Source organism: Limulus polyphemus, unplaced genomic scaffold (genome assembly GCF_000517525.1).
Source record: "Limulus polyphemus unplaced genomic scaffold, Limulus_polyphemus-2.1.2 Scaffold3356, whole genome shotgun sequence".
Taxonomy (NCBI): Eukaryota; Metazoa; Arthropoda; class Merostomata; order Xiphosura; family Limulidae; genus Limulus; species Limulus polyphemus.
Genome location: NW_013668966.1, coordinates 24,437 through 44,524, shown reverse-complemented (window position 1 = coordinate 44,524; position 20,088 = coordinate 24,437). Strand labels below are relative to the sequence as shown.

The 20,088-nt window shown below is 31.8% G+C and overlaps 1 protein-coding gene across 2 annotated transcripts in view; it reads right to left on the bottom strand.

Moving 5' to 3' along the window:
- Positions 1-8,592: 8,592 nt before the first annotated feature.
- The window catches only part of LOC106469208 (serine/arginine-rich splicing factor 4-like), a 27,528-nt gene continuing 16,032 nt past the window's right edge, over positions 8,593-20,088 (bottom strand). Inside the window, exons 3-8 of one of the 2 annotated variants that reach the window (XM_013929676.2) lie at positions 19,532-19,602; positions 18,245-18,334; positions 16,356-16,443; positions 10,317-10,390; positions 9,912-10,025; positions 8,593-9,220 (exon numbers count right to left, since the gene is read on the bottom strand). In XM_013929676.2, coding sequence (XP_013785130.1) covers positions 8,998-9,220; positions 9,912-10,025; positions 10,317-10,390; positions 16,356-16,443; positions 18,245-18,334; positions 19,532-19,602 — 660 coding nt within the window. In that variant the 3' untranslated portion in view covers positions 8,593-8,997. Of the gene's footprint in view, positions 9,221-9,911; positions 10,026-10,316; positions 10,391-16,355; positions 16,444-18,107; positions 18,213-18,244; positions 18,335-19,531; positions 19,603-20,088 lie in introns of both variants that reach the window. The other variant, XM_013929675.2, reaches the window with a different exon arrangement.

Below are 20,088 nucleotides of genomic sequence, written 5' to 3'. Positions count from 1 at the left end.
GTAATCTCTCTTCTTGTTTCTTTTCTTTTTCCTCCAACAACTGCTGTAATCTCTCTTCTTGTTTCTTTCCTCGTTCTTCTTGTTTATTTTCTCGTTCTCCTTGTTTCTTTTGCAAGTCCTTTCTTAAATAAAACTAGTTTATTTTTTTTCAATACAACTTTGCAATACACGTAAGTTCCACAGTCACTTTAATTTAAACACCTGCTATAAATCACAACGATTCACGCAATTTACTTAGGGTCACTACTGCACTTGACTCAATTGCCCATCTCTATCTCTGCCTTTCTGCAATTATTTATCCCATCACTGCTTGCCAGTCTTATATGTACAAAATAGAGGGCATCTGGCAAACACTCGAGCCTTCAGGAACCTTCGAGATACTCATTACGTGTTACCAGCGTCACGTGACTTCCGCTGTCGTAACAATATTTTAACTTAACTGGAGAGTGTGTCGAAAATTATTTTTTCAAAGTTAATGAAAAGTATTATGAACAGAATGTTGGATTAACCATGGATTCCCCTCTTTCTCCACTCCTATATGGATAGTTTCAAACGTATTGCCCTTGTTAATGCTTTTTTAAAACTTGATTGTTCGATTAGATTTGTTGATGACACGTTCTTGGTTTGGCGGCATGAAGATATTGAGTTAAAAACATTTACTGATTATCTAAACAATGTTGATCCTTCTAAGTCTATTCTGTTTACATATGATATTGAACAAGATAATTGTTTACTTTTTGAGATGTACTTGTTAAAACCAATAATAATAGAATTATTTCCACAACTGTTTATCAGAAACCATATTCAGTCTCCATGCCGCCACATCAAAGATCATGTTACCCATTTTCTCAAAAATTAGAAGCTTTTCATATTTATATATACAGAGCATTTAAAATATGTTCTAATTCTACTAATTTGGAAAACGAATTGAATTATTTAAATACAGAGGTTATACTGTTGATATAATTGAACGTTTAATACAAAGAAAATACAATTCAATGTTTACCAAGCAATGTACTAGATTAAACGGTGCCTATGATAACATAATTATCATATATACAAGGTATAACTAGCCAAATTGCCAATGTATTCAGAAAAAAAAAATATTCCTAATTTTAAAACATTTAACAAAATTAAAACAATATTTCCTAGTACCAAAGATATAAAAGACATTTTAGAGAAAAAAGGTATGTAGCAAATTAGACGTGAATGTAACAAAAAATACATTTGTGAAATTAAACGTTATATGAAATATCGTTTTAATGAACATAAAGGTTATGTATGTAACACAAAAGTGATAATTTCCCCTTTTGCTGGACATATTGTTAAAACAGATCATTCAATACAATGGCATGAAACAATAATTTTAAGTGAACCTGATAGTCAAAGTGAATTGAATATTAGAATATAAATTATTTGCTGTAAAATAGATAATTCTTTGTTAGATAGAGATGAAAGGTTAGCTGACGATAACGCACAGTTTTGAAAGAAATACTAACTTCTTATGTACAATACTCATAGATTACAATGAGTTAAACCTTTTCTTTATAAAACTAACCGCTTGTGATCATAGCGTAAAGCTACCGAAACATGTAGTATTTTTAATTTTGGCCATTAGCCAAATAATTTTTTTTTATTGTGCATTTTAAACGTTGTTATTGTTTTTAAGCTTAAAATTTATTGCACAAGTTGCCGTAATTGAATCGTCAAGTTGAATTAATATCACAAATGGGGTACCTCAGGACTCATTGTTAGAATCTCTGCTCTATTTGATTTATATCATTAATAAAAATGAAGGAATAGTCAATAAATTATATATATTTGCTAATGGCATTAACGTTTTGGATGCTGCTGTTGCTTTACAAAAGGATTTGCATCATTTGGTGAGTTGGAAGAATAAGTGACAGATGACTTTTAAATATAATAAATGCAAAAGAATGCACATTAGATTATCAAACTTGAATCATGAGTATAATTTTGATGGGAATAACCTTAACAGTTTTATAAAAGAAAAGGACCTTAGTGTTCATCAGTCTTTTAGACCATCCAAGCACTGTGCTGTTACTAATGGCAAGGCGAATAGGATTTTAGGTTATATTTACTGAAGTATTGAATATAAGTCTAAAGAGGTGATAATGTCATTGTATAGACCATTTGTTAGGCCACACTTGGAGTATTGTGAAAGGAAATTGAATTGTTGGAAAAGGTTTAGGGTAGGGCTACTAAGATGGAAAAGGTGTCATACAAGGTCAGGTAAGATTTCTGAAATGGTTTTCTCTTGAAAAAAGAAGAGAAAAAGAGTTAAAGGGGATCTGATTGAAGTGTTTAAGGTTGTCTAGGAAATTGATAGCGCTGATACATAATCTTTTTCATACTTCAGGGTAGGAATCATCTTCAGCTAAGACAGTTTTATTTTTCTAACAGGATGGTTGTACTTAAATTATATAACATTCAGCAATGTGTGTCTTGTATTCCAAATGTGTTCTTGACACAGTTTTTAAATCGCTAAAAGTAGATTAGCGAAGAGTTAAAAACTTTATGCTACACATATGAAGGATTATGTTCCAAATTTGACTCAGGTTGTTCATATAATTAGGGGTCAAAATAACCATCACTATGCTAAAATTTAAAAGTGTAAAAATATAAATTCTTAACGCTGTGTACAAGAAGAGTGTTATACCGTATTTCAAGTTTAATTAAAGTTCTTAAGTAGTCTTTCTGTAATCTCTTTAACACACTCTAATTATTTATTAGTGAGATGGTACATTTCACTGTTACTTGTAGTTTATTTCCCTTCAAAATGTGTGCATGCATGCCTAGGATAACATACAAGTCTTTTCATATCGAAAATAGGCTGAACCTATATCTAAGATAAATAGGAAAATAAATTAAAATTTTAACGGAAAGTAAGGATCGTTGGTTATTCGTATAATTGCTATAATAAGTATCCAAAACAAAATTAATGCTACAATAAAAAATTCACAAACAACTAAAATGATACTAATTGGATAGATTTTAAAATGAATTTCAATCCCTACTTTGGTTGACAAATTTAGACTGCTTCATTTAGCTATCTAAACCTAGATTTACTGAAGTCAACAATGTTAAGTTACTGAAAGAAATCACAGAAGAAAAAAAAAAACCTAAATGAAAATTACGGTGAAATGTTTTGCCTTAAGTTACGTTTTTGTCCGCTTAGCTACGTGTAACAGTAACAGTTTGTGGGTTACACAACAATGTGAATATGCATAGTGGGTTTAGTATTTTTATATGATTGTTTATAAATGTGTAAACTTACGTACTACTAACTAAAAAAAATGTATTACAATTTACCACACAGGTACTGAAAACAACAAATCAAATAAAACATATTTAAAAACACTGATATACTGTTAAAACAAGACACGAGCATTCAAAGATACGACTGCCATTTGTAGGCCTACTTATTCATTATCAGTAGCTTATTTATTATGCACTCCTGATGTTAAACCTACACACTTTCCAGCTAGGCCAAGTAGATTTTTATTAATATAGACGTAGTAGGAACTTTACAGAACTATAACATTAGCTCTAGATCTACGTTGAGAGAGTGAGCCTACTATTCTTACCATAGGCAAATAAAATTAACATATAAAACCACAGAACTTAGGGGCTAGGATTACACTAAACTGTGGCTTGGTAGAAGTGGTCTTCCTGTTTTGCACATTTTTCAAAGGATCATTCAAAGCAGTTGTCACTGTTGATAGCAAATACCACTGAATACACTAGACAACAAAAATTTGTTACTGGAGAAAACTCAAGTGATTTAGGATATTTGATGGTGCTGATTTCAAATTTGTCCAGCACCGCTGTATTTTGAGTTATTGTAATACAAGCAAATGTACCCGTCCTAGTGACGGGGAAAGTTAATCTATCAGTTTAAATTATTTCACGGATTTTAAAAATGTTAATTGTGAAGCACTCTTGGTTTCACTCAGTGCCAAAGCTCTAAGCTACTTATACCGCCCACAGCGAAGTCATTGTTGAGCGTTTCAGTCATGCTAAGAGCCACTCAACAATAACATACAGTAAATCTACAGTTTTACACTTTAAGGTACTGTTACGTCTCCGTTTGTTAATTAACTTTCCGTAACTTCGTTCCGACGAAACTTTAGCGACACAAGTTCTTTACTTAATAAAACTGGTTTATTCTTTCCGAATATAACTTTACCGATACACTCAACTTCAACAATCTCGCTAATCAAACGCTATAATAACGAACGTGCTCAATAATACTTCTGACTGCAGATCAATTACTCACTGTCTACTCACACATTACCTTCCCCTCTTTTATATACCAGCCTACCCCATCTAGCAAACACTAGAGCATTCATGAAGAAACAAGATAGTTCTAGAAAATAGAGGGCGCCACAGCAGTCATGTGACTCGCTGACGCAACAGTACGTTACATTTCGAAATGTGAATTATAGTGTGATTAATTCCTAACAATTTAGGGCAGAATATCCTGCTTGAAAAATAAAATTTGGCATCAACATTATCCATGCCTGTTCTCCCGTTATTTTAAAAAGTGAATGTTAAGCTTTGCTTGCGTGCGCAGCTTTTGAAGGGGAGGCAGACCAATGGTCGAGCAGACAACATGGTTCGCAATATATATAAGATCACAATATTTTATCAGTAGTATGTGAAATACCATGCAACTATCTCAGTACCACAGATTTAGGCTGTGAAGTTAAATTTATTTGAGCAGTTCAATGGGTAAAAAGCATACTTTTTTGATAACTTCAAACATAGACTGTATTGTACTGATGTAAAATTCCAAATGTATTTTTCATGTATGCTATTTGTTCAAGATATAATTGTAGCGAAACGTACCACTTTTGCTTCATTCCAACTCCTACCTGCTCCGCCCGGGAATCACGAAACAACCCTCATGCGCTTAGTTTGCTACAACATTCGAGAAGTCCCTTGATTTAGCATAAAAGGGGTGGAGTTAAACGCCTCTCTTTCATTTGGTCACTTCGCCTCGTTCCAAGCACAATTAAAACAGCCCAATCTTCTTCCTCGCATCATACTTACTATATAATCAAATTCTGGAAAACATTTTTTAATCTGTAGTTCTGTAAACATAATTATTTATATTTTTTGGAAAAAACATTACCAACAAGGTAGCTTACTACCACTATTTTGGGTGTAAAAATGTTGACAAAGAAAAACATTGGGTTCCACATGTGTGTTATACAGTTTGCATGACTAATGTTTCTGCATATTCAGGCAAAACTAAACAGCATATCAAATATATCCAGATATTGCATCTGCAATGAAACCTGTACCTCACGGGGATGGCCTTTTAGTGCCACATCCACTAGCAAATTGGGAAACAAGAATTGTGTTGCGAAGAAGACAATAAATCGTCTTCATCCAGTCATTATATTGATATAGCATCTCAACACAAACTGCTTCATTTGATCACACAAGAGCTAAATGATCGGATCAGTGACCTGTCTCTATCAAAGTAATATATGGAAATTCTTGGCTATCGTTTACAGCAATAGAATTTAGTAGCCCCAGGAACAAGTTTCAATTTATCGCCATAAAAGTCTTGCTTCACGCTACAGCATGCAAGAATTAGGTACTGAACATAATCCTCAAGAATGGAGACTTTTTATCGACTCATCCAAAGTTCGTATGAAAGATGTACTCTCGTACAATGGGAACACTATGTATCGATTCCTGTTGCTCAAGATGTGAACATGAAAGAAACTTATCTAAGCATGCAAGTTATACTTTGGTCCATGAAATATGATCACCATAGGTGAATCTTTATGTGGTGATATAAATGCTATTGCACTCCTGTTTTGTGTGTCTCTTGAACAGCCGAGGTAATAAAATTCACTTCACAAAAAGAAGGAACGCTAGGGAGAATTACATACCAGGGAAACAGAATAAAGAGTATCTTCCTTTAGTAAATCCTCAAAATGTGTTTCAGCCCCCACTTCATATTAAACTGGGACTCATGAAGAATTTTGGTAATGGTTTCAGATATCTGTCTGATGAGTTTCCAAAAATCAGTGAAGCAAAAATGAAAGGAGGTATCTTTGTTGGGTCACAGATTCGAGAAGTACTGATGGATGACGATTTTGAAACATTACTCAATTAGAAAGAAGTATACTACCTGGAACTCATTCAAACTGGTCGTCAAACATTTCTTATGAAATCACAGAAATGATAACTATGCCGTGATGATACGCTCGAGAACTGCAGGAAAATTGTCTCTAGAAAATCACTTCTTTCCAAATGACCTAGTTGCATTGAGCGATAAGCGTTTCCACCGACATATTTCTACAATAGAACAGCGACATCAAGAACAATGGAATCTTATATTGATTACTGTTGTTTCTTTCAGCTTGAAACTGAAAGAACACACCAAAGGCGCAACAAGGCAAACGTGTATGTTGTAACAAAAGATACCAGGATGAAAGTTCTGAACATAGATTGAATGTATTTTCAATATATATAGTCTTATTACAATCACTGCTTTTTTAAAAACTGATATTGCTTTAAGTATTGTTTTTGAATATTCCTAAAGGCAATTTTCAATGAATAAAGTTATTAACGAAAAAGTATTTTCACTATACATATAAGAATATTCTGAATGAATCTATCATAATTCGAAAACTAGAGGCGATCAGTAACTTTCAACATGATTTTTAGAATTAGCAGCATCAAATTACTCAAACAGTTGCTCTCTCTTAGTTGTTGTTGCCGCGACCATCATCTTAATCACGCTGCTTAGCGCTTTTGAAACACACATCACTGTAAACTTTACCCTCGGGAGAAAATGATCGGGAATATTCTATAATTACTGGTATTAGACCTCATCAGCGCAAATATTATTACAATATTTGCCTATGGCGCCACTTGTACATTTCAGAATGTAGTAAAGTTATCCTATCCAATTCTTATTCTCCAATACGTGCATAACGCGTTTTTTTTAGTTTTTGAAGCCATCAGACTTAACGTCCACAAAGCTGGTGGCTAAAATTAAATCCGCGTGATAGGTCTAATGCTTTCAGCGAAAATTGCGCTGTATTCGTTCGAGTGTGTCAGCAGGTAAAGATTTTTTGTGAGCCTCTATCTAATATTTTTAATAGGTCATTGAGTAGTGGAAAAGTATTAGAAGATAGGTGATAAACATTGTCCAAGCAATTATAGGCCGATTAGTCTTACATCAGTAGTTGGAAAGGTTTGGAGTGTCATTAAAGATGCATTGCAATCACTAAAAGCAGTGAAACCATCCTGGCTTTTAGACGCTATATCAAACTAAGAGAAAGTCTTGTTTAACAAATCTTCTGACATTCTTTGAGGATGTTGCTGCAAAAGTTGAAAGAAATACTGTGGATTTGGTTTACCTTGATTTTCAGAAAGTGTTTGCTAAGGTGCCTCACAAAAAAAAAAAAAAAGGCTTGTTACAAAAATTAAATCTGTGGGTGTAGGGGAAATGTTAAGTCATCTAAACAGTGTATTGTATTAGCAATAGGAATTTGGGTAGCATCTATATAAATACTGAATACAAGACAAGGGATATTATATTTCCACTGTATAGATCATTTGTAAGGCTTCATTTAGAGTACTGTGTGCAGTTTTCGTTCCCTTCTTCAACCATGACATTGAATTGTTGGAGAAGGTTTAGGGAAGAGCCACTGCGATGATACTTGGGATTGCCCTATGAGAAAAGACTAAAATCACTAAACTTGTTTTCTCTGGAGAGGAGAAGGGTCAGAGGGGATTGATTGAAGTGTTGGTAATATAGACCCACCAAACTTGTTCATATTTAGCAGTGAAAACAATAGGTCGAGGTCGGCATAAATTCAAATTTTGAAAGCGCAGGAGCCATCTGCAGTTTAGACAGTACTACTCTTCAAATAGGGTGGTTGGCTCTTAGAATGAGCTGCTTTCAAGGGTGGTGGAGGGGAGAAAATTTAACTGAATTCAAGAAATGATTGGATGAATACACGAGTAGTAAGGGGTGGTTATAGTTGGGAGCTGGAAGAGACATCCTTGATGGACTAATAAAGTTCTTTTAGTCTCTCTAAAATGTCAGTAGTGGTGTTTGATGATTATTTATTATTATGTGCCCTCTTTCATAAAATAGCGCAGCTAAATTCATTAACACAAACTTCTAACAACTCAGTTGAACTCTTCTGATTTTCTTTCCAATTTCGGCTCAGTTCAACTTTTATAAATTCCGATAGACAGCTGGGACAACCTGGGAGCATTGCCTCTTGACTGCTAAGGATCTGTTGTCCCAGACCCATAGCTAGTTTTAGAATTTTCCTTCCATTTCATACCTACACGAATAGAGTAGAGTAGCACCAATTATTCTTGCAAAACTGTACATTTGGCACACTTTTTTAATATACTTAAAGTTACAGTTAATATAAAAATAAAATATTTTTAATTTATGGAATATGACTATGTTCTTTAATGTTAATTAAGAAGGTAGCTGTCTGATAAAAAGAAGCCCGATATGTTTTACTTGAACAGTTGTAGGTGAAAAATCATCATACTATCAGTATGAACCACACACACAGCTTACAATAGGATGTAAACTTTATTTGACATTACAATTTGACTCTGAAATTTCACTTTAATGAAGCTACTACCTAGATTTTAGAAATGCTAACTAACTTTAGCTACAGGACAAGTAAAGCCTGAACCTTTTCATACTCTAGTGAAATGTAACAGATATGTTTTAATTTTTAAAGAACAGACAAGTGACACACAAACAAAAATACCAAGATGGATACTATTCCAACTAAACCGAAAGAAAAATAATCTGCTGGTGATGAGCACGTGCGAAAGATATACTGAATAAGAAGCTCATATTTCATAATTCATCTTGATTGTATGAATACCAACAAGTACAACAAACAAACAAAAAGAAGACTGTACAAATTATTCATATCAATCCACATGTATGGTATGTACATTGTAAGTTTAATCCCTTTCAGTATCCTCTGCTGGAGGTGAGTTCTCTTTCGGTGACCGGGAAGGAGAGTTTGACTTGGATTTGCTCCTGGATCTACTGCGAGAATTTTTAGAGCTTCGTGAAGCAGACTTTGAGCGAGAACGAGACCTGGACTTAGAGCGAGACTTACTACGGCTACGACTTTTGGATGGTGTTCTGCTTCGACTTCTTGAACGAGACTTTGTCCTGGATCTAAAAACATAAATTTTTGTTTATTTTCATACAAATGCAACTTTTAATAATAATAAATAGGTTACACTCTTTCTTTGATAGTACTGTGGAAAAAACTTATTCCAAAAAAGACAACTTTGGAGTTTAAAATATTTCACTATCACATTCAGAAGCAAATCAGTAAATACATTTTATCTGTTGCCTTCACACCTATCATCGTACATAAAACTATAAAAAACAAATGTAAGTCACTTTTTTTAACATTCTAAAACAAGTTCTACACTAGGAAAAAAAATGAATGCCAAATATTTTGCCTTATGGATTTAGTTTTATTTTACTGAATGCATTATCACAAAATATAAAAACGTGTCCCACAAAATACTTAATATTAGCATTCTGGACAATCAAAATTGAGCTTTTTATTCTTCATTAACTTTTCACCCTCATACACCAAAAACTGTTTATGAACTTGATAAATATTTACAAATCTGTTTTAGTTTCAGGTGGCAGAAATTGTGTTGCAGGGAAGGATTAACAATCTGATTGATTAAAACTTAATTTCAAGCAGTATTAAGTGTTAAAAGTATATATGAAAATGTCAAATTCTGAAGAACTGCAAAAAGCTGAATTAGATAGGCCATATCATACAACAATATTAATAATCAGCCCATGAAAAACATTGTCATGTACATTAAGTTTAATGCAATATTACCTTCGTTTCTTTGATCTGTCTTCAGACAATCTGATTTTTCTGCCATTTAACTCTGTACTATCCAACTTCTCTAAGGCATTTTTCATGTCTGAAAATGTTGCAAACTCCACAACGCTGAAACAGTTTCATATAGAACAGCTAAAAATGTTTTTGTTCAAAGGATTAAACTGAAAAAAATAACTTAAAAGTGCAATTTCTACCAGTCCTTGATAACATATAGAAGTTTCACTATAACTTATAATAAATTAGTAACAGCATCTTTTTTAAAACCTGGTAAGACCTAATAAAACTTCCTTTTTAAATAGCATGTAAAGGACATTCTCAACCTAAGATTTCCATATTAAAACATTAAACTGATGTACTGCAAAATACTATTAATGAAAATACTTGATACACAAAAATTACCCTTCATTTTTTCTTTGCTTATGAGCATCAGCATAGGTTACCTCTCCTGCCTGTCTCATGTAATCCTTAAGATCCTATAGAAATGAAATTGAAGTATTAAGTCCTGAAACTAAAGCATTTGGAGAGGATACGTTACATAAAACATTTTAACAGGAACACTGAAATACCCTTAAGTTTTTTATGCAATTTGTTTTTATTATTAAAAAAGGGATTCAGTATGAACACTTTTTTTGCCGAACTGGACTTTTAAGAAAGGATGTGTACAACTGAGTTAAGCTTATGTTTTAGGCGATTGTCATATCTTGCGAGTTTAAAATAAATAATAAATTATTACCTTGAGTTAGCTTCTTCAAACAAGGGACAGAAAGTTACCTTGCTAGCCAGAAAATGATCCCTAGGAAAAAGAGGCTACCACACCAGAGTACAGATCAGACAGGCTGACTGTGTTTGACAACCAGGGAGTCACAACCTAGCAGTGACAGACCTCCCGGCTAGACAGACACACCAACTTCTTAGAATATGGAACCAGATCTCAAGCTTTAGGAAGGTGTTCTGAACCTGTTATATGACCCTTCGACGGGCGGCTACACCAGCTTAGACAACAAATGCCCACTGACCCTCACATACATCTAGGGAGATCCAGGAAACCACAAGGTTTATCTTAACTATTTTCTTTTTAATCAATTGCATAAAATTTACCAGTTGCTATAATTTTGCCTAATATACAATACTTTCTTCAATGTGTTAAAATTATATATCCTACTTTACTACATCATTAAAGCACCCCAATAACTTGAAATTAACAGCTATTTTAGCACATTTATGTCAAAATTATGAAAACACACACAAACATATACAGGATGAGGAATGATATTATTTAACATATAACTAAATAACAGCAAAACATGCAACATCTGCACTAAACACAACACAAAATCAATTCAATAAGGCGATCTTTTAATAAAGCAATTCTTACATGATCTAGAAATATTTGATCTGCTGCAATAAACAGGAATGAGAATAGGGAAAGCAAAAAAATAATATATATATATATATAGTTTGGGGGGGGGGGGGGGTCTAGGGGACTTGATACCCCCAGATAGAATCTCTGATACATTTCCCTGTTTCTTTCCTTTCCATATATTTCTCAAGTATGATGCCCTTAAATTTTACAGTCAATTAATCACCCCTCATCTGACACCTATATATATATGTATGTGTGTACAGCTACCCTCTTGAAACAGTTTGTTTGTTGCATATCGGACCTAAAGGTTTTCCTCTAAATCAACCTTTTTTTAAATCCCCCCATGCTGACTTCACCAATTTATTGTTTAGTCTCAGCAATAAATGTAATTTCTACTTCCTGTCCCACCTGATTTCGTCTTTAAACAAACTATCAACTTCTTTAGCCCTTGCTTCATGATGCCAATCAGCGGCTTTTGCCACTTGTCAAATAAATTCCATCTTACAATTAAACAAATTTTTCATGTGAAACATTCACATTATTAACAAGCCATTTTGTAATATAAGGAAGATGTATTAACTATTTTCTGACTGGTCAAACATTGTGGTAGTTATACACAATATCCAAACAGAGAACATGTTATCATGTACTGGTGTGGTAGTTATACACAATATCTAAACAGAGAACATGTTATCATGTACTGGACTGAAATAGTATAAATGGCACTTTCTTTACAAAAGCTAGAAATCATGTAAAAAGCATTATCCCCCATCCCATCACAACCCCCAGTGACACTAAAGTTTGAAATCAACAGTTTGACATAAAATTTTCATTTATAAGAAATGAAAGGAAAGATACCATATTCATAATATCCGACATTTTTCAAAGCCTCTGCAGTTTCAGACAACTTCCTTTTAACATATTTAAATGTACCCATGATTGAGGTCTTTAATAATGCTAAATAAATTATAATATCTTTGCATCAAAACTACTTACACATCTTTTCATACCACTATTAATAAATATTCTATATAAACTAAGGGTAACTTAGCCCAATCGAAGCGTGTTATGCAAAAAAACATTTTAGCCATTTTTTTTAACCCTATGACAATGACCTACCCACATTGTAAGTAGATACACAACTCATGAAAGTTCTTTTCAAAATTGAAACTAGTGGATGAAATTGTTTAAAATTTGACAAGAATGGTCCTAAAATCTTGTAGTTTCAAAAAATAAGATATTTAATACTATTTATAATAAAACATTCGTTATTTAATGTAGTTATTCTCACTCAGGCTCCGAATAGTTTACATGCAATGAGATTTCATTTTTTTAAGTATAAAAATACTATTTCTTATCTTACAGTTTACATAATCGTTAGAACCTTCTAAATGAATATCAAACGTTTTTAAGGTAAATATTTATATTTTACTTTCTATTTTCTCTACTACATCAATAACTATTTATTATCATCAACATACAGTGCAATTGAAATTCTTAAAATTAAGAAATAGAAATATGTACATACCCTTTGGCTCTTTGTGGAAGTCTTTTGAAAAATGTTTTTTAAATATGCATAATTTCATGACTTTATTGCATCACTTAGTTTATTTTTAATTTTCCAATTCATTGTCTTTTATTCTTGATGCCAGTCTACCAATACGTTTCTGCTGTGCTTTATTGTTATGATAGCATGACACTCATGTAGACTTTCACTAATGCAAATGACACCATCTTGCTTGGACATTTTCACAAACCAAGCTACAAGTTAAACATATAAAAATCATAAAACTTTCAAATATGCATTTCAAAAAACAAATAATGCATTATTAATTAAGATAAACGTAAACCCTAAATGCAAGCTACCTGTCTAGCAAACTAATACATATAAGGTGAGAAACTTCCCAAGTACTATATACCCCTTGAGAGAACAATGGACTAAACTTCTTTTCTCTCTCACAATACAAATCCATACACTGGTAAAGGTTTCTTCAGGCTATTAACTAAATAATAGGTAATCTGCTCTTTCCATAGGTTATAAGCATGCCATTCTACTTCAAACTGTCGCTTAGGAACACAGAATCGGCTGACATTAAACTTAGAAATATTTAGAATGTTTCACACTAGGAAAAATTTGTGGAAGGTTTCCAGATGGTAATGAAATACATCTGCAAGTGTACTTTGACCATCTGAGTCCACAGTCTATATTAGCTACTCAAAGTTTCTTGTATAAGAGCTCTTTAAAAGTCGAGAATTGTAACTGCAAGCAGATCATGTGACAGCAAAAACTGTAGTTTTGATTGCTGTTTTAGATATTTCTTTTTAAAATAAAGGATTAAAAGTTTAAATTATAAAGTACTTGATAATAGTAACTTCATTAAAATATATTTTTAGTAAAGTGGTTTAATTAAATTCTGAAGGCAACTTAATATGCACAGAATGAGGTATAAAAATGTTGTTTATCATGTTAACAAAAATCACTGTTGTCTTGTAAATGCTTTTGTTTTAACAATATTACAGAACCATATTTAATGTTAAAAAACTGTAGTTATTGAAAGTTAGTTTAATCCCCAATTAATTCTTTAATACCCTGTAATTAAAAAATTAATTTAATATACAAGAAAGATTTCACATATTCATTAAAACTACTTTTATTAATCTTTTCTTCCTGCCAATGTGAGAACATGAAATAGTATGGCTACCAAGCATTTTTCTTTTACATAGAGATTAGTTATTCTTATCATTTTAATTATTTAAGAATAATCTTTAATGGTCCAAGTTATGATCAGAACTTAATTTATGTAGTCTGCTTAATCAACTATAGCACACACTTTTTTTTACGTAAATATGCTATAGCTAGAAATACAGTTAAATTGTATTAAGGTCTTACTTGTATATTTTTGTTAATTGTGTATTATCTGTGTTTAAAAAATCATATTTAAAAGTTTTAATGATTTTTTATAAGTTTAACTTGTTGTTGCCTGAATTGTGAAAATGTACAAACAAGAAGGCATCATTCGCGTGTGCAAAGCATTAGAGAAATATTTCTCTAATATTTAATGATATAAAACTTTTTAGTCAAACTAAAATAAATTTTAAATATAGATTGCAAGAACACAAAAGTTACATAAGAAATAATAAAATAGAAATTTCAACTATAACCGAACATGTAAAAACTACCCAACATACATTACTATTGGAAAACACTTTAGTTTTAGCTCAGCCTCCAAGCTTTATATCATTGAATATTAGAGAAACATTAGAATTAATGAAATATAAAAAATAAAAACAAGTATTAAATAGAGATGAAGGACCAGCAAGTCAATTTATTGATATATAGTGAGATATATTAAATGTTTTTTTTTATTACACTAAGGAAATATGCAAATAACAATGAAGTAATGCAACAAGGGGAAAGTATAAAAGTTACCTCTGATGACAACATAGATCACACTGAAACATGTATGTGTAGAGTAATATTTGTATTTTAAAGTGGAAGCCTTATGGCTTCAATAAAGTTTTTATTGTGTAAATATAAAACGTTTTTAATTATTAATTATAATTTTAAAAAATAACCTATTATTAGAAATAGTAGAAAAAATAAAATTTAAATATTTTATTTTTCTGAAACTACATACTTTTAGGAATGTTCTTGTGAAATTGTAAGCAATATCATCCACTAGTTTTATTTTTCGAACTAAATATGATGAGAGAATATTAGATGACAGAAGCCATAGGGTTAAAGCAACACACACTTAGAAAATGTTATGCACTAATTATAAAGTAATTTAGTCTATGCTCTATTGATATATAAACCACTTACAGTTAGCTAACTTCTGTATTTCCCACATGGGAACTGGCATGCAGAAAGTTACCAGAACATGAGGAAATAAAACTGCTTTATTCATTCTGTAGTTTATCTTGTCACAAAAATACTAGGTTGTACTTCCAAGTCTGCAGCTCAGCTTGTGTAAATAAATGATTAAAATCACAGAGTGCCTGGTCTAAATTACTGGCAATATGAAGGTCTCATCTGATTGGTTGATTTGGATACATATAAACAAATTCAATTAATCATCTGAGAGCAAGCAGCAGAGGACAGTTATTATAACACTTCTTTTTAAATATGATCAACATAAAGATAAAGAAGTCACCAATTTCTAAACCTTTAGTATTTTGTCTGAAAACCGTAATGTTATATACATAGCCAATTCGGTAACCATTTACATGCGTGTTCCCAATCCTCCCACATGAAAACAATGCTAGCTTCAATCCTATTCATCAGATTGTTATGTAAATTTATATAATTGACATTTGGGTAAAAATGCATGTGTGACTGCTCAAGTGGAGCAATGAGCAGTAGGAAAAAAGGTTGAATAACATCAACAATCCATTCCACTCAAATTTGACCTACCCATAGCATTACCAAGAAAAACAGCAGAACATGGGTGTTGTGGAAGTATTTTTGACTGTGAGGTAAGTAACTTTGAATATTTTATTTTTGGGGCAAAATTTTGAGGAGATGCTTTTTTTTCAAGCCAGAAACAGGTGAATTATCCATAAACCTATTTATCATTTTTGTTCTATTTCTTATTCTGAAATTATGTCAGAAATAATGCTCAGCATGTATCTTTCTTCAACAAACTTCAGACCCGAAAGATGTGCTCATCATAGCATTATTTAACAGTGAATGTATGCATTAGAGCAAACTGTGATTTTAGTTTTCATGTAACCTCACTTCATTCTGAAACAAACACAAGCTGAATAAACTTGTAAAAGTTGCAAAAATAAAAACAATATTTAAAATCACAAATACTGATTGTACTGCACAATCTCCAATAAACTTTCAATTTGGTTTTTTTTTATCCATTAATTTAAAGACAGTCAAAAAGTTTTATTCTAATTAAGCACTTAATAAATTGAACTGCTAGAAGATATCATAAATATTTTAAATGGCTATGAGAGCAACGTTTCTTAGAAAGTTTTTTTTATTATTCAATCATATGAATTGTGCATAATTATCTGTTGAAGTTAATGTTTCCTACACTAAAACACTTAAAGCAGTGGATGCTTACCTGCCAACTTACACGGCTACTGAGATTTTCAACAATTACACGATTTTCTGTTCTAGTAGGTGGGCCATACCTTGGATTGTAACTACGACTGTGGAAGTAAAAATAATAATTCCAAAATATAAAAAGTATTAAAAGATACATTGAAATTTAATTTACAAACTGCCTAGTGAATAAATCACCATTTCACTCACCTTATTAAAGAAGCAATGGATATAGGAATATATAACACAGAGTAGATGATATGTTACACTGGTTTAACTCTTTTTGTTTGATATCATTGCAACTTTTTAGTTGTTTTTTCACAAGTAATACCAGATAACGTCGACTTTTTTCATTGGGATAACGTGGGCAATTTTTCATGGCAGAATCTTGGGACAAATCCTTGATTTTGTTAAATAATGTATGGTTTTTAAAGCATATAATACACACACCATTAATCAGGGAATAAAATAAAATCTAACCATGATCCACAAGCACAATGATAATCACAGAGATTTTCCACAGAAGCAACAAGGAATGGAAAACCAGATGAAAGGAAAGCAATAATGGAAAATACAGAACATAATCCTGTATGTGAAGCACTACTGCAAATACTATATTCCAGATGAAACATCCTCCAATGAATCTCATTCACTGACAATAAGGGCTCACAAGCTTTTAATCATTTTTCAAAACTATTTACAGCCAACTTGCTTGTGAATCAATGATTTTGCTGGCTACATGAGCCTTAATTGGGTGATTGTTAAACTATTCTTTAATTTTGATATCTTTGTCACCTATGCAGTTAACTATATATTTCTTTTTATAAAACATGGGCCTTAATAACAAGTCAAACAAATGTAAATTAAAATACAACTAGCCTTACTAGTTACTGCTGGGGGGTACCTTGTGGACTATACACTATACAAAGAAAATGAATGGTTTCAAACTATTTTTCCTACATTTTTTACATTGAGTGTTGTGACAGGCAAAAATGTAATATGTAGACTACACCAAAAGCTAGATATAAAAACAAGTCAGTAACTTGAGGGTTCAAATACCAGCAATCAAAATGCAGGATATTAGCATATAAAAATATACAGGTGAATAACATCAGTAACTGTTAATATTTTACAAAACAGGATATACAGTACCATGAAAAACAGATACAGAGGTCATAATAATATATTAAAATGGATGCAACTGCACGGCTCTACTTTTTAAGTAATAGCAATAGGGCTACTCCCACAAAATTTTTTTTCTTAGAAAACATGTTTCCAAAGATCTCACTTATATCTTCATCACTTAAGTTCAGGATAATGTACAGTCCCAGTTTTGAAAAGAACACTGCTTCTACTCATATTTCTTTTTTATTCATTATCATTTGGATTATTACTTGTTTTCCTTTTTACAATAAGTTTCTTGCAAGTTTTTGAATGTTAACGTTTGATAAGTATTATTGGGTTACTGCTATTCAAAATATAGTAAGAATAATAATTTTCTATGAACTAAGACTTCATACAGCAAATTAATAATGTAGTCATAATACTAAACACAAGTTTAATTGTGTAACTCTCATGAAACTGGATAACACTAATCATTTGCACATGCAGAAATAAAGGCTAAGCTGTTGTACCATGTCAAAAATATTAAATTGCAATAAATACATTTTAATTTTTGTATATATAATAAAGCAAACATTATTCTTCGTACATGCATGTTTATTATTAATCTGTTAGCTTAAGCAATATCGTGCAATACACAAATTCTTACTTGTTTCGTCCTGCCTGCCAGCGCGGAGGTGCCCTCCTACTCCGACTTCTAGAGGACCAGAGGTCACTTCCGCGAGGCTGACCCCGGGCTTTTTCAACAGAAACTCTGAAAGAACAATAAAAGAGAGCAATGCTTACTTGTCTGTCCAGTTAGAACGTCTCCGAGAACCAGAAGCACCATACGAAGCATTCCTACGAACTGGACCACGGGCTCGTTCCACAATTACACTAATAAAACAAAAGTTTTTACCAGATATGGTTACACTGTAAAATAAACTTGGCAAAAATAATACAATTACAATAAAATTTTCAAAATTCATGCCATATTACTACGTCCAATTTGTTTTGTAACTTTAATACACTGTTCACACTCAGAACATATTGGGAAAGTTTTCTTCACTTTAGTATAAGACCCGAAAGATTGTTCATCACTGTGTGACAGTTTGAAACATTAAGTGGTATTGCTCTAAAACCTCCTGACAAGCAATGTGCATTAAGATTCAGAAATTAAAAAAAAACTCAAGTGTAACCAAATATCTTTATTATCAAAATGCTAAAGAAATGAGTACAGAAAACTGTCATTTTACCAAAATATTTTCACTATAAAAGCAAATATCAGCTAATACTATACTGTTCCAGCTTCTGGTTATCTTATGAATAAAGATACGGATTACACAAAAATTACACTAATATCCAACTGTTTTGACATAACTATGTTAAAAATATTCTCATACTAAACTGACTTAGACTTATTCTGTTTTGTAACAATATAATTATAGTAAGAACCTTAAATACAAAGAGAGAGAGAGAAGAAAAAAAAAGATTGGTTATCTAAATAATGTTACATATGTTATACATGCCAGAAAATAACTTTAGTTTATATTACATTAAAAAAAGTTACAGGGAGTAAGACTTGAGGACTACAAAAGTTTACAGACAGCATGGAAAACTCCTACATGACTAATTACACCTGTCTGGACCAATGGGCAGTTTTCCAGAGTTTGAATATCAAATTCTACACTTTAAATAAAACTAGTAATATTAACTCTACTTCAATGATTTTTAACTAAAAAATATCCACTAACTGATATTTTATAACTTTTCAAAGAAAATGCTTGAACTTTGGTTGCTGGTAAACAAAGTCTGTGTATGTTGTTTTTTTTAGAAATTTCCTGCCCATACTAAATAACAAGTTTGTATTTACCCAGCTCCTGGCATACCTTATAAAGAAAGAAATTAACTTTAATACTCCTGCATGTTGCTAACAAATTAGTAATTTTAAATAAACAAATTCAACAGAAGAGGTAGAACCACAAACCAAAATTTTTTTAGCATTAAAATCTTTATGAACAATAATAAAACACCCCTTTGTTAGTGAAGAATCATGCCCCATATATATATATATATATTAATATTAACACTTACCGTTCCCCTAACAGTTCTTTTCCATTAAGTTCATAAACAGCATCATCAGCATCACGATAATCCTCAAACTCCTGCACAGAAAAAAACAAATATTTCTAATACACAACAATTTTTTGACATATATCAAACATTCTACTCATTTCAAAATAAGTAAACCACTATTTCCTCATTGTTTTCTAAATGATAACAATTGAAGTTTACAAAAATAACCTCAATTTTAATTTTTTTTTAAATATCAAAGAGTGCACTAGCACTAAGTAGGGATGTCAAGCACACCTGTATTAACCCTATCAGCCCGGGTACCCTTTACTGCGCATGACACAAGATTTTAGTGTTTTGTATTCAAAATTTTATTAAACTACTTTTTGTTTATGTTATACCAATTAGAATAGCATAAGATCTTAGATAATAATCCATATTTTAATAGTATACAAGTTTTAAGTCCTTACTTCTAAAAGGAAATATATAAAAAAATCCTGAGTGATGTAATGGATAGCGTAATGTGAGCTGTACATGTATGTTACAAAGTTAGAGCTACTTAGAATAAACGAATGTAG